At 35.3% G+C, this 23,597-nt stretch overlaps 1 protein-coding gene across 1 annotated transcript in view; it reads right to left on the bottom strand.

The window, feature by feature from the left end:
- Window positions 1-23,383, bottom strand: part of LOC141401120 (uncharacterized) — a 32,147-nt gene extending 8,764 nt beyond the window's left edge. The window contains exon 1 of the mRNA XM_073980988.1: window positions 21,598-23,383. Coding sequence (XP_073837089.1) covers window positions 21,598-23,344 — 1,747 coding nt within the window. The 5' untranslated portion in view covers window positions 23,345-23,383. The remainder of the gene's footprint in view (window positions 1-21,597) is intronic.
- Between the last annotated feature and the right edge of the window lie 214 nt (window positions 23,384-23,597).

Genomic DNA, 23,597 nt, shown 5'->3' with positions numbered 1-23,597 from the left:
GAGGATTTAACATCATTACCACACCGAAATGGCTGAAATCTGGTTTTAATAAAAATATTCGGATCGACCGAAAGACACGCCTTTTTATTTGCGCTCGGTATGTAACAGTTATAGGTTCACGTTTTGATATAGCTTCCATAAAACAGTACCTCCAGATTTTCAATAGTTCAGAGATATAGCCACTGTTGGGGTCGTAAACAGTCTTGCAGAGAATTTTCAGTATACGTCCTCGTTTTGATATAGCTCCCATAGAACGGTGGCGCCTGATTTTCGCTATTTTTGGTGGATTTAACCTCATTTAGCCCGATCGAACGTAACGCCTTTTTTCTTCGCGCTCTTTATGCAATAGTGGTAAAATACCACTCAGCGAAATGTATGTTCCTTCGGGATATGTATGGCAACATTTATATAATTCATAAAAAAATTACTTCTATAAATTGTAGTCGTTATTATCGAGATTTTGCTGTATTTAAAAATGTATCTTTATCTAGCTATTCCAAGGATTGCAATCAATGCTCATGAAGTTTCACTTCCCACATTTTGAGATTTTATCCGTAATTATAATATTTTCAAAAATCGAACACGATCGCGGTATTCTGATTCCAATGATGATATTGTATTGTATATCAATAACTTTGTCTGATTTTCAATCGATCTTTCTGGAATTTCGATCTTGTGACATCTCAAGTTATCGGGATTTTACTGTATTCCAAAATGTGGAGTTGATCGCGCTATCCCACTTATTGTTTAGTGTTCAGCGTTTATAGCGTTTTTTAGGCACGCTTACAAAATTATGTATATTATCTGAAATAATAAATGTTTGCAAATTTTGTGATGACCGCGATATTTCACTTTTCGCGATATATCACTTCCGCGAAGACCATTCAGGGTCAAGACAGTAATTACAGTAGTAGTATTGCAAACAATCTGTAAACAATAAGTTCAAAAATATCATGGACTTCATTCAAGGTCAAGACTGTAAGTGCCATAGCATTGCAAACAATTTGTAAACAATATATTAAAAGTATCTTGAATTTCGCGGTTTTCTTAAAAAAATTGTGGGGAGGACCACCGGCCACTACACTTAGCGGGATAAAAAAATAGATTACGACCTACACTCAGACCTAAAAACTCCACATACAAAATTTCATAAGATTTCCCAATCGATTTTTCGGAATTTCTATATAGTGACATCTCAAGTTATCGGGATTTTACTGTATTCCAGAATATGGCGTTGACCGCGTTATCCCACATATTGAAGCCAGTGTTATAGCGGTTTTGTAGTCACGCTTACTGAAATTAGGTATATTATTTGAAATAATACATTTTTGAATAATTTGGGATGACCGCGATATTTCACTTCCGCGACGACCATTCAAAAAAATATATAGCCTATTTTCACCACCGGTGTTCCCAGTACATTATCTGAAATTTTCAAGAAAATCTATTCAGCCGTTTTTGAGTCTATTCGGAACATACAAACATACAAACAAACAAACATACTAACATACACACATTGCCTTTTATATATTAGAAGATTTATATTAGGTGCATTTCAAATAGAAACCTGCTATTTAAAGACAATTTTAAGATGTAGCAGGAGATGCTAATCAATGTGAAAATTCACAATTCATGGCATATTGTTTAGAAATGTATAATTTATATAATTGTTCCACAAATATCCCAGTAGTGACATGTGGGGCTTATCTTATATCAATGGATTCATGTTATGTCATTGATATGTGACGTAGTTTTTATCGCCGAATCCGAAAGGCGTGTCCTAAGTTCCCACTTGTAGAGAAGTTTTTCATGGCTAAAATACTCAGGAATTTTCGCCAACATTACTAAGGGGTATTATGCCACCGTTGAAAATTTGATATGTCCAGGCTTGGGAATCGAACCCGGACATTCAGCGTGCAAAGTTGTTGCACATAGCTAATTCCTAGAGGTTGTGGTGTAGGGTATCACATGGTCGGCCCCGTCCGACTATAGCCTTTGCTTACTTGTTTTTTTAGTAATTTTTTAGCCTATTACCACACTGAAATGGCTGAAAATTGGTATTTAGTCTTCGTTGGCTGTATATAACTTTCCACCTGAAATCTGTTGGTGTAGGTCCTCGTCTTCATATTGCCCCCACAGAACCGTACCTCCCCATTTTCGGTATTTTGGAGGTTATGGCCTCAATATCCACGCAAAATGACTGAAATTTGGTGGTCAGTCTTCATATTTTTTGTGGGCTTATTTTATACCCTTGCCTTTAAAAATGAGAATTTTTATCTAAACACATTTTTTGGCCGACTATCCCATTTTTTATAAAAAAAAAACTAATTTTGACTTTGGTTTTCACCATGTTTTTAATTTATATTTTTAAAAGTCTCTCTTCCAAAAGCAATTATTAGGTACTTAATAAGCCCACAAAAATATGTGAGGATCAGTCCATTCGTTTTTGAGGTTTACTGGACACCGCAAAACATTTATATAAAAAGAGGTAACTCCCAATGGGTCCGTTGTGTGTCGCGTTGCACGTTGAAAACAATAACCACATGAAAAATGTGTAAGTGATGCCAAGTTTGTTCCTGAAGTTTTCATATGGTTGTTGTTAAGCTACGCTCAAGGGACTGTATGTGCCGCGGCCTTAATAGTCCGGTCAAAATAGACATGCGTATAAGGGGGAAATAGCAAAAATTCCCACAAAGCTGAATTTTGGTGGAGAACTAGGGTTGGCCATTAGAAGCAACGTCCTAAAAGTCCCCATCGATCCCATGTGTGCAACACAAGTTATTCGGGGTCAAAGGTCATTTTTGGAGGCATTATTCAGTTTTTTTAATTTTTCTCAAAGACGGTAATACTTAGAAAAAGCCCGCTAAAGTAAAAGTTGTAGATTCAATAATTGTCTACAAGAGTGGTCTTTATGATTCTTAAATATACTTACCATTTTCGAAATATCGCGATCTAAAGGTCAAATAAAAAATTAGCCGCGTAAGTACATTATGAACCGGTTAAAGTAATGACACTGTTTGTTAGATACTTCCGTAAGCTTTCAAACGATATCCACTTTGCAGTAATCGGTTCAGTAGAACCGGGTCTAACCCGGTTTTTAAATTTGGCCTTTCGGGTCGAATAACCGGCGAATCGGATCCGCAACCCTTGAAAATTATACATTTCCGTAATCAGCGCAACAAACCATCGGACAAAACTTGAAAAAAATCTGAGAGTTTTCGTTGGGGTCGTTCCCGTTGGGCTTTCGATTATACATGTGGGTTAAATGGGCTATTTTTGCATAAAATGACTCTAACATTGAATAACTCTTCTAAACACGATCCGATTTTGTTGGAATTTTTTTAGAAGATAGCTATAATTTCGCTCTTCAAGAAAATATATATTTTTTTTGGGGACAGACCCGATTACTTCGCTTATTTTAGCTGGTTCGTCTGAATATGTGCATATTTCCCTTATAAGTGCATAAAAATCATGTGTTTTTTAGAACAGCTATATCTCAAGAATGGTTCCTTCTAGGAAAAAAAATATAAAGGTCAAACTTGTAGATAATTTTTCTGTCTACAATATTTACTTTAGTCTTTTTTTGATTAGATCAACCGTTATCAAAAAATAAATCCGAAAACCTAAAAACCCTTAAAATTTGACCTTTGACCCCGAATAATTTTTTTGCACACATGGGATCGATGGGGCCTTTTAGGACGTTGCTTCTAATGGCAAACTCTAGCTCTCCGCCAAAATTCAGCTCTGTGGGAATTTTTGCTATTTCAATGTCTATTTTGACCGGACTATAATGGTGGTCACGATAAATAACATGTTCGTGTGCAAATATGTGGAGCTGGCTGCTTCATACATTGGAAGTACTCTCTTTTCACAACTCCAACAACAAATAATTTCGATATACACTTTTATACAAAATTTTTCGCACTCTACGGGCCAAATTGTGCCTCATCGAAATATTTGTTTTAGACCTAAAGAATGTTTGGACGAAATGTGTTTCAGACAATTTGGAGTCGATTTAGCAATGACGGACGGCTATCTGTCTGGATAACTCTCGAACGGATGAACCGATTTGGTCCAAAAGTTGGCTATCGCAATATTTTGTTCAAACTTAGTTTAGTTCCGGTACCTCCCCCACAAAAGTTCAGAAATATTCGGAAAATTTGTGCGCACGATAACTCTTGAAGGGAATAACCGACTTGGTCCATACTTTGCACATCGTGATATTTCTACCAAACTTAGATGAGGTTCCAATATGGACTGAATCGGTCCACGCCTTCGGGTACTTCCCACACAAAATTTCGGAAAAGTTCACTTTAGGACCTGCTCTCGAATCGTTTTGATTTTTGTTGCAACAACCTGTATTCACTGCCCCCATACGACGGTACAAGTTTCATCAGGGGCAAGTCCATACTTCCTGAGAAAATAGCGTAAAAGTTGCAAAAAGCCCCTATGGCACCGTGTGTAGTGGTTGGAGCGCAAGATAACTCTCGAACGGATCTGCAGATTCGGTTCAAAATTTGGCCTTCGTAATATTTTGTCCAAACATAGTTTAAATTCGAAGATAAGCCATATCAGACCACTCCTTCAGGTACATCCCCCACAAAAGTGACCGATGTAAACCATACTTTGCACATCCTAATATATCTACCAGATATAGATCAGGTTGGAATATGGACTATATTTGTCTACTCCTTCTGGTACCTCTCATACACAATTTCGGATAAGTTCACTTTAAGACCTGCTTTCGAATCACTTTGATTTTTGTTGAAGCGATTTGCAATCGCTACCTCCATTACGACGGTAAAAGTTTTTTCTGGGGCAAGTCCATATTTCTTAGGAAAACAGCCCGAAAGGTGTAAAAAATCCCTATGTCACCATAGGTGGCTGTCGGAGAGCACGATAACTCTCGAACTGTTCAACCGATTTGGTCCAACATTTGGTCTTCGTCATATTATATCCAAACTTAGTTTCATGGGGCAATACCGGTCCACAACTTCCGGTACTTCTCCCCAATATTTAAAAATGTCACTAAAATGCTAGGACGATATCACTTGAATGGGGCAACCAATTTAGTCCAAACTTTGGATCTCCAAATATTTTGTCAAAATTTAGTTTAACTTCTAAAATGGCTCATATCGGTCCTCCCTAAGGGTACCTCCCCCACAAAGGTTCAACATTTGTGTCTTAAACCGACTGACACTTTATTACTTGTTTTAAAATTTACTTCTCAAAAGTGATGAACTAGTACTACATGTTTGTATAACTGTAAACATCATATGAACAGTACTTACATTCAAACAAAAGTGTAGCCAAGTTTATTACACCCCTGAAAATATAATAATAATTTTTGTAACGACCGTTACTTTAAATTTTTAAACATCTGCGCATATTATAACATATTAATTTTTGGAGAAAAAAAAAACAAAAATTCGGATTATCTAAAATTTAAAACCTCATACACAAAAACTACTTGTTTCAACACCAAAATTCAGATTCCTTCTAATTCATATGTTTTCCAGGGTTCGGAACAAACAGTACCTTAACATAAGGTACCGTACATGTTACACAAACACTAAAATATTTATAAAGTTTATGTACGTGTACACAAACTTTAAAAATCCATTTTAGCGTTTGTGTACGTGTACCCAACGAGAATCGAAAAATTCGTCAAAAGCAACCACCATCGTAATGTAACAACCACGTACCAACCGAAATGGTTGCGTACATAAACGCGTACATTAAAACCCTGAGGTACCTGAAGGAGTGAACCGATATGGCTTATCTTGGAACATAAACTAAGTTTGTACAAAATATTACGAAGGCCACATTTTAGACCGAAACGGCAGATCCGTTCGAGAGTTATCTTACGCTCCAACCAATACACACGGTGTCGTAGGGGTTTTTTTGCACCTTTCAGGCTAATTTCTCAGTAACTATGGACTTGCCCCTGATGAAAGTTGTACCGGCGTATGGGGGGCAGTGAATATAAGTTGCTACAACAAAAATCAAAGCGATTCGAGAGCAGGCCCTAAACTGAACTTTTCCGAAATTTTGTGTGTAAGGTACCCGAAGAAGTGGACCGATTGAGTCCATATTGAAACCTCATCTAAGTTTGGTAGAAGTTTCACGTTGTGCAAAGTATGGACCAAATCGGTTACTCCCTTCAAGAGTTATCATGCGCACAAATTTTCCGAACATTTTCGAACTTTTGTGGGGGAGGTACCGGAAGGAGTGGACCGATATAACCCATCTTTGAACTTAAACTAAGTTTAGAAAAAATATTGCGACAGCCAAATTTTGGACCAAATCGGTTCGAACTTGCATTCGCTGCCTCAATTACGAGGGTAAAAGTTTTTTCAGGGGCAAGTCTATAGTTCTTGAGAAAACAGCCCGAAAGGTGTAAAAAACCCCTATGGCACCATATGTAGTGGCTGGAGAGCACGATAACTTTCGGACTGATCAACCAATTTGGTCCAAAATTTGGCCTTTATCATATTTTGTACAAACTTAGTTTCAGTTTGAGGATGGGTAATACCACAACTTCCTGTACTTTCCCCCAATATTTAAAGAATGTCACTAAAATGGTGTGAACGATATCTCTTGAACGGAGCAACAAAATTGGATATCCCAATATTTTGTCTAAATTTGTTTCTCCTTAGGGATATTATGTTTTCCGTGGACAAGTCCATGCTTCCTGGAATACTGGTGCAAAAGTTATGCGATGACCAACTGAAATGACTAGTTGGCGCGATATCTATCGAAAATATGTATATGACTCCCTAAATAAGATCCACTTCCATAATGGACTATGTCGGTCCATTCCTTTAAGTACCTACTCCGCAATAATTTTGAACTTTAATTCAAATTAAACTGGCTGAGGGTATATCTCTGTCGGCTAAGCCTACTGATACTTTTTTACTTGTTTTTAATATTTTTTGCGATAACATAAAGGAAAAAAATGTTATCGTAGTAAAAAATGGTAGCTTCTTGCAGGTTCTGGAACTGAGCAAAGAAGTACTTTTTTGTGTTTTTCCAAATTATGAATTGAGGTTGAGGTACTCAAGGAATGATACCAAGCGATGAATTCAACATCCGTTCTTTGGGTCTTATCTATTTTTTTGGGTTTATTCTACAGGTAGAATTATCAATTTTTTGTTTTTGAAAAGTCAGAAAATCATCGAAAAGTAGGTGAAAGTATTTGTATAAGTAATATTTCCCACTAAAGCCATAAAGTACCTGATCTTATCTATCTGAAGTCATAAGAGGAAACCCCATCACCAAGCAGACCACATGCAACCAAATCTCTTTTTCCGATTGTCTGCAAATTATAGATCCTACCACAAAAAATCGGAGTTCATCCAATCTATACCATGTATAAATTGATTTTGCCAATTATGAAAAACAATCAATATTGCCACTAAATGAAAATATAACAGCATTTTGGAACTCTCGAAAAACTATCGTCAGCGAGATTGCTATTTTTGTATTTATTTATTTTTATTTTTGGTAGGATTTAAGGTATTTTTCACCTATTATACAACCAAATTGGCTGCAATTTGGTACAGTGAGTTCCCAATATGTGTAAAATATCCTTGCAAACAATTGTCGACGTAAGTCCAGATATATGGGTTTCTGAAATCGGGAGGTACGGTTATATGGGGGCTATATCAAAACGTGGACCCAAAGATCCCATGTTCAGTACCAGAAGTTATTTGATAAAACAAAGATTTCACTCCAATTCTGTTAGCCTACGTCAAGTGGTTCGACAGTTAAAGAGTTTTTACCCACTTTTTGATAAATACTCGAAATCGGGGTACCCTTATATGGGGGCTGCAAGAAAACGTGGACCTACGTTGACACATTTTTGCAAGGATATATTATACTCATTGAGGACTCACTGCGCCAAATTACAGCCAATTTGGTTATAAAATGTGGCTAATAGATGAAAAATACCTTAAATCGGGAGGTAAGGCTATATGGGGGATATACCAAAACATGGACCCAAGGACTCCATTTTCAATACCTTTAATACTATTGATATAAGAAAGTTTTGAGCCAAATTTTGTCAGCCTACGTCAAGTGGTTCGACAATTAAAGAGTTTTTACCCACTTTTGGGTAAATACTCGAAATCGGGGTACCCTTATATGGGGGCTATAAAAAATCGTGGACCTACGTTGACACATTTTTGCAAGGATATATTATACTCATTGAGGACTCACTGCGCCAAATTACAGCCAATTTGGTTATATAATGTGGCTAATATGTGAAAAATACTTTAAATAGGGAGGTACGGCTAAATGAGGGCTATATCAAAACATGGACCCACGGACTCCATTTTCAATACTTTTAATACTATTGATATAGGAAAGTTTTGAGCCAAATTTCGTCAGCCTACGTCAAGTGGTTCGGCAGATAAAGAGTTTGGGTAAATACTCGGGTATTTACCCAAGTATTTACCCACTTGTTTGAAGTATTGTTAAACTATCCATTTTGAGACGATTTCACAATCTAAACCCAGAAATAGGGTGTAAGATGTTGTATTGGCGATTCAATATAGTAAATACCCGAGTAAATACCCGGTAAATGCCATCTCTAAACATATGTATATTAATAATAAAATTCGATAGGGATTTCGATAGGGATATGAAAGTTGAGTTTTCTCCTGTCATATCCTAATTTCTTTATGGGTACTTTACACGATATGTTTTTTACTTATTAGATGTCACTTTGCATATACATTTTGTATTGGAAAAGTGACAACTCATATGTAAAAAACATATCGTGTAATTACCCAGCAAAAATCCTCATTACAAACATCCTTTCCTTATTTTGTAACCACTGAAATAAGTAGTCAGAATCGACTCAGTATCTACTTATTTCAGTGATGGTAACCACTACTTTGTTCAGTGGTTACAAAATAACCAGATATTTCGCGCGACATGCCCTTGTTAAAATAATGGGTGGGAAAGGAGATTTGTAATGAGGATTTTTGCTGGGTACCCATCAGTATTTTATATAATATGTTACACATGTTAATCTTTTATATATTCGTTAATTTTTTTATAAAATAAGTAAAGGTTTTCATGTTTTTAATCACTCTTATTTTTATTGTTGTATTTATATAAAAACCACTCAGGTGTACACTATCCCTATTTGTTTTTTTAATTTACATAATGATGTACACTACGTGCTTTTTTAATGTACGCGCAACCTTTATAACCTACGTAAGCAACCATTTCGGTTGGGTACGTAGATGTTACATTGCGATGGTGGTTGCGTACCAAAAATGTGTGTTTGACATAAAAAAACATTGTTCCACAACATCCCATACGGGACAAGGGAGACTTCTCTCATATCAATGAGTGCATCCCGATTCATAATTAGCTCAATGATATGGGACCTACTGTTTATCGCCGAGTCAGAACGGCATGTCTTAAGACACCACTTGTAGAGAAGTTTTTTACTCAGGAAATGTCGCCAACATTACTGAGGGGTTTTTTTGCCAGCTTTGAAAAATGTTTGGTGTTGCCTGGCCGGGGAATCGAACCACCGAAATTCTGCGTGTAAGGCGGGCGTGTATACCATTGCACCACGGTGTGTTTGACATACGCTACGTGTGTGTTTGACATACGTGTGTGTTTGACATAAAAAACATTGTTCCACAACATCCCATACGGGACAAGGGAGACTTCTCTCATATCAATGAGTGCATCCCGATTCATAATTAGCTCAATGATATGGGACCTACTGTTTATCGCCGAGTCCGAACGGCGTGTCTTAAGACACCACTTGTAGAGAAGTTTTTTACTCAGGAAATGTCGCCAACATTACTGAGGGGTGTTTTGCCAGCGTTGAAAAATGTTTGGTGTTGCCTGGCCGGGGAATCGAACCACCGACATTCTGCGTGTAAGGCGGGCGTGTATACCATTGCACCACGGTGTGTTTGACATACGCTACGATTATCGTTGGGTAAACGTACATACATAAACGCTAAAATATTTTTTATAGTTTGTGTACATGTACGGTACCTTATCGTAGTGTAATTTTCATGTTAGGTACGGTACAAACAAAACTTCCCAACCCACAACATGCCCACCTCACTCCCGAGTAGAATTCAAATGGGTATTTCGGAGCTCTGAAAGCCACACGACATAACTAAAATGACATAACTTTTGGTTTAAGGCGATATACATAGTCGGACCTCGATTATCCGTGATGACCGGGACCGGAGGCATTACGGTTAATCGATTTTCACGGATAATGGAAGCAATGTTTTTATGCAGTTTTTGAACATGTTTTTAAGTAAAAATGGCATAGTATTTTACAATAATAATAGAGTCAGTAATTTTTGTTATATTTCTTAAGGAAATCTACAAAATTTTAGAAGGATACATAATACCATCATCAGATTCATCTGAATTGACTTTGTCCCATGGTTTTTGTGATACCATTAATATACAAATTGTGTAATATGGGAGAATTTCCAGTTTTCTTTTGTTTACCTTTTGTTTGCTTAATTAAATTTATTGGAAAGTGTGCTTTTACTCCCGGATAATAAAGTTTATAACGAAAAATATAGGAAATGGAAAAAAGACCAGCATTTCTTTTCTATCCCGGATAATGGAGGTTCCCGGATAATCAAGGTTCATCATATCATTTTACATCATGTATAACATTATTCCATATATCATATCAAGTGAACGTGAGTGGTGCGTGACTTCTTTCAATATTTAAATGAAATAAAAGTTATTTTAGTTATTAATAGGCAACAGGTCATTCGCTCGTGCAACAGGAAATATTTTTTTTTTTTCATTTCATAGTACAGTATAGTCGCATCAATCCGGTCAACGCGGTAATCCGGACACTAGAAGATGTCAATAAGAAACTATCTGAATCTGTCGAATGACTTTTCCACCGTTCAAGCATTGTTGGCTGACTATACTTCATAATAAGCAACAGTTTTCAAATCCTAGTGTTGGGTAGTCTAATTCCCTGAAATTCCACATTGCGTGTTCTTTCCCGATTGGTGAGAAAGTCTCTAGGGAGCATGTACTGTATTCCAAGTATATTTTATCAAGAAATGTTTAAAACACTTAAGCGTAGGGATTAATAGTTTGGTTCCCAGCAAAATTTGAAGGATTCTATGCGATGACGTAATTTCATGTCAACTTTTGCATTGGTTCAAAGGAAGTCGTGAAAGATCCGATCTTTTCGTTAGCATTTGAACTCATTCCATCGATCCAATAGATATAAATTTTGTGTTTTTATTTACGTACATACAAAATAAAAAAATATCACAGACTTTTAAACGAAACGGTGTTTTATTATTATAGGCAACATTATTAATATACATATTTGTTAACAGTTTATTTATTATTAGACAGCGGAACTTTATGAAACCCCTATTTTTGGTGCGATTCAGGTCAAATTTTGGCTTCTGATTAAATTGCAATCGAAACGTATGACATATGCAAAATTTATGCATTTCATATGCAACAAATATTTCAATAATAGGTACAAACATGTTTGTGTGTAAAAATTTTCTGTTAAAAATTATTTTCAGACAAATCAATAAAATAGAGAAATATATAACCACAGCCACAACCTTCAAAATTCCTAAAATCGGGAGGTATTGTTCTATGGGGGCTATATGAAGACCTGACCCTAAACCGACAAATTTTAGGTGGAAAGTTTTTTACCACCGAGGAATACTTAATACCAAATTTCAGCCGTTTTGGCGGGATATTGAGGCCACAACTTTCAAAATACCGGAAAACGGGAGGTACCGTTCTATGGGGGCTATAAGAAGACGTGGACCTATACCGACACATTTCAGGTGGAATGTTTTATACCCCTAGGGAAGACTTTATACCAAATGTCAGCCATTTCGGAAGGATATTGAGGCTACAACCTTCAAAATACCAGAAATCCGGAGGTACCATTCTATGGGGGCTATATGAAGACGTGGACCTATTCTGACAAATTTCAGGTGGAAAGTTTTATACTCCCAATGAAGACTTAATACAAAATGTCAGCCCTTTCGCTGTAATGTTAAGGCACAACCTTTAAAATATCGGAAATCGGGAGGTACCGTTCTATGGGGGCATCGCATTTGATTTGCTATTTTGACTATTAAGAACCGTTTCTACAGAGTTCGTGTGTTCTTGTTTACTAAGATCTAAGGTACATTTTTCTAGTTGGTTGTTTGCTTCAATTTTGATCGGTTTGATATCTGTAGACTAAAATCCGAGAAAAAATTAAAGGGGAAATTTGACCTTGACGATTTTAACCTTAAAGGATTTTATGTGTTCACAATTTATGTGAATGGATTTTATGTGTTCACAATTATTATTCTTTAAGACGAGAGCTACAACATTTCTTCTACGAGTTAACCCAAATTCTTAGTGGTTTAGAATATATGTGCCTGACAAAATGATCCCTTTTGACATCAAGGCCTCAGGTTTTTAGGGGCCCATAACCGCGAAAGTGGTGTCAGAATATGGTTAATAATTTTCGTGTCGCACCGTGTATTCTTTCTTTGACATTCAAAAGCACCAGTAAATACGGATTTAAATTCCATTTTGCCTTATTCGTAGTTCTAAAATAAAAATCAATAGAAAGCCTATAAAATTTTGATAAAACAATTTGGTTTCTACGAAGAGGTTACTTCTTCTTTGCTTATTTCTAACGTAAATTAAATTATATTTACCGTAATGGAATGAGTGCATTTGAATTTTGAAGTTCTATCGCGAGTAGTAGGAGGCTCATGTTCCATGGAAACGGGGAATTAATATATGTATGTATGTACATGGGCTACGAAGTTTATATCCTTTACAAAAACAGTGAATAAATATACACCAATTGTGGAGAAGTTTTGGACCACAAAAATTCTCAGGAAATGTCACCTAAGTTACGCTGAATTAATAAAAGAACTACCTATGGTAGTCATGAAAGCTGCTCCCATTTTGAAAATGGTCACAACCAACAATATTTGCTTTATATTCGTTTGGTATTATCTAGTAAACGTCCGTTACCAGTGATTTAAACATACAAAATTATATGTTTTGTTACTACTCGGTAATTATAATCTCAATAATCCGGACACCACATGTTTTGGCGGTGTTTGAATTACCGAGTAGTAACAAAAACATATAATTTTGTATGTTTAAATCACTGGTAACTGGTATAATTGTTCCGCAAACATCCCTGAAGAGACAAGGGAGACTTCTCTCATATCAATGAGTGCCCCCGATTCATATTAGCTCAATGATATGGGACATTTTGCCACCGCTGAAAAATTTCTGATGTTGCCTGGCCGGGGAATCGAACCACGACCTTCAGTGTGCAAGGCGGGGATACATACCATTGCACCACCGTGGTGCCCATTTTGAGATTATACTTTATTTAAAAAAAATTAAAGTCGTTTGTGCTTGATCTTTTTAATAATTAAATGGAATGAACGTTACTTTTGGCATTAATAGGCAAAAGTGCATCCAAAGGTCAAAAAGTAATAACCCTAATGTACATACCGTGTTTGGTGCGCAAATACTTCAAATCGGCCGATACATACATATATGTATTTGAAATATGGATGTAGCTATTTATTACGTTATATAATCACTGGATTCCAGATACCGATTTCCCGCTGATGATTTTAACTTTGACAGGAGAATGTGTTTTATTTCACAACTAACGAGAAGTGTACAACGATGTTTCTATATGTTTGTTTTCTTCTCTTTAAAAGTGTGACACTACATTATTATTTATTTTTTACAAATTATTCTATCCCGTTGTTCTTTCATTAAAGTCTATTATGTTTTTCTTGTGAGATGTCGAATTTTGTGTATATACCTACGCGTCTGTTGTTGCTTTTGTATTTGGTGTTGCTATACATTTCAATAAAATAAAAAACAACACCATTTATAAATGTATATGTATGTGTCTGTTTTTTGTGGCTTTTAGGTTTGTATTTATATTACATCCAAACAAATATATGTTAGCACACAAACAAATATTTGTTTAGCACACAAACAAATATTTGTTTGTACCCAAACATATATTTGTTTGCACCCATCCATATATTTGTTTGCACCCATCCATATATTTGCTTGCACCCAAACACATATTTGTTTGCAGGACACAAACATATGTTATGTTTGGGACTGGTTGCAAACAAATATATATTTGCTTCAAAATATGTTTGGGACATATGTTAGAGAGGCCTTTTTTTTAAAAATGAGATTTTTGATTTCCTTCATTTTTTGCTGTGGTGATGCTGCTCATCAGCAAAATATTTTAGTATATTTTCAAATTTTTTTTACTAACAGTTCCAGAGATATCGCACCTTAAAAAAGTCGAATTCTGTAAAACCCTTTTTCAAAATGAGATGATTTCTTTTAGTTTTTTGCTGTGGTGATGCTGCTCATCAGCAAAATATTTTAGTATATTTTCAGATTTTTTTTTTTTTTTGACTAACGGTTCCACAAGTATTGTACCTTTAAAAAGTCGAATTCTGTAAAATCTATATGCATAGAAATACTCAAACTTCTTTAATGTTGGTCCAATTTGAAAAAATCTTTTTTCTATTTTTTGTAGTTTTATTGCTATTGAATAAAATATAGAAAAATATTGCTCAGTGGGCTTGGAGGCAATTTTCGCGATTTGATATTTAAAATCAATTTTTAACAATGATTGTACTCTTCGATTCTCTTGAAATCTTTTTGTTTTAAACTAAGATTAATACAAAAAAATTAAGTTCTATTTGGTTGTGGGATTCGAATGATTACTATTTTTCTTAATTTTTTAAAATTTGTCGATACAAATTTTCCTTTGTAAAACATTTGTTATTTTACCAAAAAATAAGTTAAGTTACATTTATATAGATCTGTTATGATGTTTTATTTACGAATTTATCTTAAACATCTTAAAAACTTCTTCATTTTGCGATTTTACGAATGGTTTAGTAATAAGTGTACAAGCATTAGTGGTTATTACTGAATGAAGTTTTTGTGTACCCGCGATAGGTTTAGCCATTGCATATCTCAAATTCAAATCCTCTTTTTTATTTATATAATAACCTTCTGAAGGAAATATCACTTTAATATTTACTAGATTATTCGGCTCGGATGCCCATTCTTAAAACTCCCGAGCTCTAGTTATTTGATCATCAATTTACTTAGTTTATTGTCCTGCTGGTACAATAATTGCTGAGCCATTTTCAAAATCGAAAAATTACGCAGTTTTTAAGAATTTTAAGATAAATTCCTAAATAAAACAACAACAAAAAATTTGTAAAAAAATGTATAAATGTAATAAAATAATAAATGTTTCACACTGGTATAAAAGACAATTTGTATTGACAAATCTTTAAAAATTAAGAAAAAAATAGTATTCAATCGAATCCCACTACGAAATAGGACTTAAATGTTAGTAATTATTAGTAGTTTAATACAAATTAAAAATTGATTTTAAATATTAAATCGCGAAAATTGCATCCAAGCCCATGGTGCATTTTTTTAGATAGCAGATAAAACAACAGAAAATACAAAAAAAATTCTATTTGGACCAATATTAAAGAAGTTATGAGTATTTCTTTGTACATAGTTTTTACAGAATTCGACTTTTTCAAGGCGCGATATCTCCCGTTAGCCAAAAAAATCTAAAAATATACTGAAATGTTTTGCTTATGACAAACAGAGCAAAATATAAAGGATATCATTTTGAATAAGTGTCTGACTTCACTCAGAAATCCCCATATAATTTTGATCAGCATAAAATTCGATATAACAATGTCCGTCCGTACGTCTAAAAGAAAGAAAGAATAAATCGGTGTAGAAATTTCTATTATTGCAAATATTGGTTCACCTTTTTTATGTAGCCCCCAGAACGGTACCTCCCTATTTTCGCTATTTTGAAGGTTTTAGCCTAATTATCACACCGAAATAGCTGAAATTTGGTATTTAGTGTTCGTTGGGGGTAGACCACATTCCACCTGATATTTATTTATAGACCTCCCGATTTCCGGCATTTTCAAGGTTTTGGCCTCAATATCCCACCGAAATAACTGATATCCGGTATTAAGTCTTCCTTGGGGGTACCGACGTAGCCTGGGGTAGCCCCGATTTTTGTCGGTAACTCAAAAAATGAGTTACAGAATTCCACTACTGGACTTCTGAAATTTGGAATTAAGATTACTGTTGGAGTGTAGCGTTGAGGAAGTTTTGAAAATTCGTACTTATGGGTATGAGAAGTAGTAAATGGTACTAAATACGGTACATTTTAGATTTGGGTGAACGGATAGCGCTGGAATCCTAAAATTTTAAATTATGATTACAGTTGGAGAGTAGGATTGAGGAAGGTTTGGGTACGACAAATACTTAATGGTACTAAATTTGGTACAATTAAGTTTGGGTGATCGGGTAGCGCTGGAATCCTGAAATTTGAAATTAAGATTACAGTTGGAGTGTAGGATTTAGTACGTTTTGGAAATTCGTACTTATGTGCAAGAAAAGTACTAAATGGTACAACATTTGTTACAATTTAGAATTGGCTGAACGGATAGCGCTGGAATCCTGAAATTTTAAATTAAAATTCCAGTTGGAGTGTAGGATTAAGGTAGTTTTGGATATTCGTACTTATGGGTACGAAAAGTACTAAATGGCACTCAATTTGCTACAATTTATATTTGGGTGAACGGATGCGCTGGAATCCTAAAATTTGAAATTATGATTATTGTTAAAGTGATACCAAGAGTGCTAAATGGTAATCGAAAAAGATCAATAAATCTAGTACGGTCAAAAAACAGTGAATGTAAATTACCCAACAAGTAAGAAAGTATCAGTCAGCTGTGCTGGGAGATATACCCTCAGCCTATGACCAAATAAAGAAGCAAACAAAATAGTTATGCCGTATATAAAATATATTCATTTTGTATCACGAGTTTGCTTCAAAATACGTGGAATCTGTTGGTATGGTAATGTGGGGCTATACCAGATCATTAACATATCGTCGGTGTCATGCTTAAGTGTTCCATACGTAATTTTTGAGTTTTTGAGATACATGTGGTGTCTACGGTTTTCCGGTATATTCTTTCTGAATTTTTGGTCAGCTTTCTCCTACCTGCTCTAGTTTCCGAGATATCTACCCTTCGACGCGAAAGATTAAACCTTAAATTAATATTTTAACAAGTAAAAAAAGTCTTAAGTTCGGCCGGGCCGAACTCCACTGCGTGGAGTGCATATACCTTTAGGCACATCGTGCATTAGTAAATAAGTGCATGTGTATTGTTTAGTGATTAGAGATTTAAGGTCTAGTTGTAACAAAGTAGTAAAATAAAATTGAGTTCCTTTCGAGCCATAGAACAGACAACATCAGCCCGCGTGTTTTCTTTTCTTGGGTTTTTTCCTTAGCTTTTCTTGGGCTGCATTTTTAGTGATGAGGTTGAGGAGTCGACCTTATCATACCGTTTATGTGGGCTATACCAAAACATGGACCTACATATATTGACGATTTTTGATCGAGAGGTTTCTTGGCCACAGAGAACCTCATATGTCAAATTATATCTAGTTCGGTTAAAAATTGTACCTAAAAATCTCAAAATACGGAAAAACGGGAGGTATCGTTATATGGGAGCTATTCCAAAATATGGAGCTATATTGACGATATTTCGACACCTCCAAATAATAGTATGCTAAGTCTGAAAAGTGAGTTTTGCAGGAGAAGCTCTCAAAGTTTACAGTTTTCTTTGACCTTCACTACTATTCTGAGTAAACATTTGTTTATAACTTCTGTTCGGATTGACCGATCATTACCAAAATTTGACAGAATTTAAGTTAAAGGACGTAAAATGTAAAAATGTAAAGAACTTGAAAACATGCTAAGTCGACTTAGCATACTATTGTTTGGAGGCGTCGATTTGGTGTATAAGTTTCGTGACCACTGATAACCTCAAATGTCAAATTACAGCTAGTTTGGTTAAAAATTGTAGCTAAAATCCTCCAAATACCGAAAATCGGGAGGTACCGATATATGGGGGTTATACCAAAACATGGACCTATATTGAGGATGCTCGGTGGATAAGTTTCGTGGCCACAGAGAACCTCATATGTCAAATTACAGCTAATTCGGTTAAAAATTGTTGCTAAAATCCACAAAATACCGAAAATCGGGAGGTACCGATATATGGGGGCTATACCAAAACATGGACCAACATTGACGACTTTAGGTGGGTAAGTTTCGTGGCCACAGATAACCTCATACGTCAAATTACAGCTAGTACGTTTAATAATTTTAGCTAAAATCCACAAAATACCGAAAATCCGGAGGTACCGATATATGGGGGCTATAGCAATACATGGACCTATATTGACGATGTTTGGTGGATAAGTTTCGTGGCCACATAGAACCTCATATCGTCGGTGTCATGCTTAAGTGTTCCATACGCCATTTTTTGACTTTTTGAGATACAGGTGGTTTCTAGGGTTTTTCGGTATGCTCTTTCTGAATTTCTAGTCGGCTTTCGCCTATCTGCTCTAGTTTCCGAGATATCCACGCTCGACGGGAAAGCATAAACTTTTTTCAGCTATGAAATTAATATTTAAAAAATTTACGAGTTTAAAAACACATTTCAAAAATCAGAATTTCAATTTTCGATTTAGAAGTATTTAATTTATTGAGGCAAAGATGGAACATTTTTTGTCACTTTGTTCCATGTGACTTACAATATTTCACATTTGTGTCATAAGTGCGGATATGGAACAAATCGACAAAAATTCTTTTTTTAAAAAAATATCTATAACTTTTATATTTCAATACATATTCCTCTAAATTTTTGCATATATGTTCTATATATTATTATTAGTATTTCAAGTCAAAAATATAAATACTTGCTTTTGCCAGCTCCACATAGTTGTTACGCAAACCAATAAAATGCGATTATCTCAAAACGGGCAAATGGCGTATGGAACACTTAAGCATGACACCCACGATATGTCAAATTATAGCTAGTTGGGTTAAAAATTTCAGCTATAATCCATAAAATACCGAAAATCGGGAGGTACCGATATATGTGGGCTATACCAAAACATGGACCTATATTGACGATGTTTGTTGGATAAGACGGACGGATGGACATTCATAGATCAATTCAGAATTTTACGCTGATCAACAATATATATACTTTATAGGGTGGCAAATTATTATTTCAATGCGTTACAAACGGAAAAACAAACTTAATATATATTTAATATATATTTTTTTGTAGATATGTTTTTTGACCTCCATGTATCCTGAATGCCAAATTATATCTAATTCGGTCTTCAAATGTGGCGTAAAAACTCAAAATACCTCAAATCGGGAGGTACCGTTATATGGGGGCTATATCAAAACTTGGACCTATATACATACTTTTTTGTAGATATGTTTCTTGGCCTCCAGGAACCATAAATGCTAAATTATAGCTAATTCGGTCTGCAAATGTGGCGAAAAACGTGAAAATACCTCAAATCCGGAGGTACCGTTATATGGGGGCTATATCAAAACTTGGACCTATATACATAATTTTTTGTACATATGTGGTTTGCCCCCCAGGAACCCTAAATGCCAAATTATAGCTAATTAGGTCTGCAAAGGTGGCGAACAACGTGAAAATACCTCAAATCGGAAGGTACCGTTATATGGGGGCTATAGCAAAACTTGGACCTATATACATAATTTTTTGTAGATATGTTTCTTGGCCTCCAGGAACCCTAAGTGCCAAATTATAGCTAATTCGGTCTGCAAATGTGGCGAAGAACGTCAAAATACCTCAAATCCGGAGGTATCATTATATGGGGGCTATACCAAAGAGTGGACCGATATAGCCCATCTTCGAACTTGACCTGCCTACGGAAAAAAGACCCTCGGGTGCAAAATTTCAGCACTCTATCTCAATTATTGCGGACGCTAGAGTGATTACAACAGACGGACAGACGGACATGGCTAGATCATCTTAGAATTTTATCCTGATCAAGAATATATATACTTTATAGGGTCGCAAATGATAAGTTCGATGTGTTACAAACGGAATGACAAACTTAATATACCCTCCATACTATGGTGGAGGGTATAAAAACTTACATGTTTAAAAACAGATTTCAAAAATCATAACTTTAATTTTTCATTTAGAAATTTTTAATTTATTTAGGCAAAGATGGAAATAATTTTTTGTCATTTTGTTCTATATGGTGCTGATATAGAGCAAATCGACAAAAAATATTTTTCTAAAAATTCCTTATTACTTTTATACTTCAATACATATTCCTCTATTTTTCTGCAAATATGGTATATATACTATTATTAATAATTCAAGTCAAAATTATAAATATTTTCTTTAGTCAGCTCAACGCTTTTATGACGCAAAACATTAAAATGCGATTTTCTCAAAACGGAGAAATGGCGTATGGAACAATTAAGCATGACACCGACGATATACCAAAAATTGTTAGTAAGAAACCTTCTAATTTAGAGAGAACTCGAAATATTAAATTACGTTAAACTATGTTTGGATGAAAATGTTGAGAGTTATCTTACACACTATCCATTTGAATATGCGCAGGCAGCTTTGGAGCTTTTGGGCCATTATCTCAGAAAGTATGGACTTACTCCGGAAAAAATTCTACCGTTGTAATAGGGACCGTGAAAACAGCCGTGAAAAAAATTCAAATAGAACCGAGACGAGTCCTCAAACAACACTTTTCCCAAACTTTGTGTGGAAGATAACCTAACGACGGGACCGATATTGTCCATATTCCAACCTGAAATATGAATGGACGAAGCAATACGATGTGTAAAGATATGACCAATCAGAAACTCTCTACGAGAGTTAGTTTGCCGCCCTGGTTTCTTGAAGCTTTTAGGCCATTATATCAAAAAGTATGGACTTGCACCCGAAAGCAATTGTACCGTTACAAAGGGGGCTGCAAGGATAAATTGCTGAAAAAAATTTAAAACGATCCGAGAGGAGCTCTTATACTTCACATTTTCTGAATTTTGTGGACCGATATAGTCGTTATTCGAACCCGATCTATATCGGGAAAGACTAATATGATGTGTCAAGTTTGGACCAAATCGATTGTTACCTTCGAGAGTTATCGTATACACCATTTTACAGAAAACGTTGAACTTTTGTTGGGAGGTAGCCAAAGGAGTGGACCGATATGGCCCATTTTCGAAATTAAACTGAGCTTTTACAAAATATTACGAAAGCCATAATTTGGACCCAATCGGTTGATCCGTTCGAGAGTAATCGTGCGCACCACCCAGCTAGCCATACAGACAGACAAAGGGATATGGCTAAATCGACTCCAAATTGTCTGAAACCCATTTCGTATAAACATACTTGTGGTCTAAAACCGTTATTTCGATGAGACACATTTTTGGTCGCATCAAAGTGTATATACCCTCGTTAGCATAAAAACTGAGGGTAAAATTAAACTGTCCCCCTTTTTTAAGGGTATATATCTGAATCTTTCAACGATATTCCAAATTAAATAATGTATCACCAATATTATGATGGAAAATGTGAAATAAAAACGGAACTTCCTCAGATTTCAACTTACCAATACTAAATCCACATATTCGTATATTCTTTAAACGCTTCGGCATATGGTTGTGCGTCAGTAAATTATGAATAAATTTCACCTGCATCAGATCCACATGACTACCATAAACAATTATTTTCAAGTGTTGGTTATAATCCATCAAATCCAACCAAAATTCTTGGTCTCCCATAAAAATACCATATGGTATGGTAATTAATCTCAAGGTGGTTTTTGTATTTTTTCCACTTTCTGGAAATCCGCTGGGATCATTGATAAGATCATGGGTTAGTAAACTCAAACGTCTAAGTTTCAAATTCTTGATAAGTATCCAAATGACACGCCAGGAAAGACCTTCGCATGATGTAAAAGTGAACTCCTGTAGTAATTTTGCGGTAAAGGCCACACGTCGTAGCAAATAGGCATTCGGAATGTGCAACACCTTTAAATTGGGACACTTCTCAATAATCCAATTGTCATTAATGTCCCCATTTAACCAGCGTAGTTGGTGCAAGTTTTCGAATTTATTAAGAGACTTTTGAAAAGCCTCCGATACAATGGGAAATCGAATTGTATCGATCGTAATGTACTGCAACGATGGTGAGACGTAGATATGATTGATTTCACCCAACACCCAAGTATTGATCAAATTAAAACGCCGCAGCTGGGGCAGGCCTCCCATGATCTCCTGCAGATTTTCAAATGTGAAACCACCACAGTTGGATAAAGAAATCTCTTCAAGTTTTTCCAACACACAAAAATTCTTAATTTGTAGGTCACAATTCTCAATGGCGAGACGTTTCAAATTCAATGAGGAACCTTTCAGAATTTCCATCATCTCCAAATCAATAACTGTATTACAGTTGGCCACTTTTATTAAGAGTTCCTCGAGATTAGTGGCGCGTTGCAATATTTTCTTAAAGGTGGGCCAAAATTGTTCTGATATACAACCAATGTCGAGAATTTTTAAGTCATCTAAATGCAGAACTTTGCACCAGTTTTTCTTCTTACCAGCCTCTCCAATAATTTTTAGATTTTCAAGCTGCAAACATTTCAAATTCAGTGTTTTTAGTAATTCCAATAGAAATTGGCTTTCCATCTCATAATTTCCACCTTCGTTTGCTATTTCAGTTTGTATAACCAAGGCTTCCAAGTGAATTATCTGCGCCAAACCTTCAATATAGAGATTATCTCCGGGCAGCAAAGGTTTCAAGTCAGCACAGACGCATTCCAAAAATTCGATTCTTTTCAGTTTACGACAGTGTTTTCCTAAGAGAGCCAAATGAATGTTTGATACCACCATCTTATGATAACACAAATGTAAAAGATTTTCACAAATGTGGGCTTGGAAAACATCCAGAGTACTAAATCGGGCCACAAAATCACAATATTCCGAGCAAATTTTCAGAAATTGGACGTTTCTTGAATTGGCAAGAAAGAACTTTTTACACTGTGGTGTTTTCAAATCAATTTTTTCTTTGCTAATTCTCCGCAAACCCATGGCATCATCTTTGTTCTGTCCTGCCAGAGCATCATAGGCAGTGATGTGTGCACGCTCGACCACAATGCTCACATAGGGTGTTTCATAAATATGCAAATGTCGAAACTTTACTTTCCATATTAATTCAACGATTACATAGCGAAACGATTCACAAACATCCAAAAGCGTTAACTGATCCTTGACACTCAAATATTCCGAAATATTTTTTAAGATGTAATAATCCGAAAGAATTTTATGCGACAGCATTTGTTTTCTCATTGTATTCATTACTATACAATTAATTATTTAAACGACTACCGCAGACTTCGCTATGCCATGTATCGATGCTGATAAAAAATAATTGTGTCTTTTTTTAAAGGCAAATCATTTTGTTTGACTGAGTCTGAATATCTTAAGAAATTTTTAGAAATGTTTTTAATACTAACCACACTATTGTAACCGCATATAATTCCAAACATAGCACAACTATATAGTCATATTATTTCATATCATTAACAAGTAAAAACGACGTTTTATATAA

The sequence above is a fragment of the Musca autumnalis genome, unplaced genomic scaffold, assembly GCF_047663935.1.
Source record: "Musca autumnalis isolate F117 unplaced genomic scaffold, ASM4766393v1 scaffold_4, whole genome shotgun sequence".
Classification (NCBI taxonomy): domain Eukaryota; kingdom Metazoa; phylum Arthropoda; class Insecta; order Diptera; family Muscidae; genus Musca; species Musca autumnalis.
This window is presented reverse-complemented; position numbering and strand designations above follow the sequence as displayed.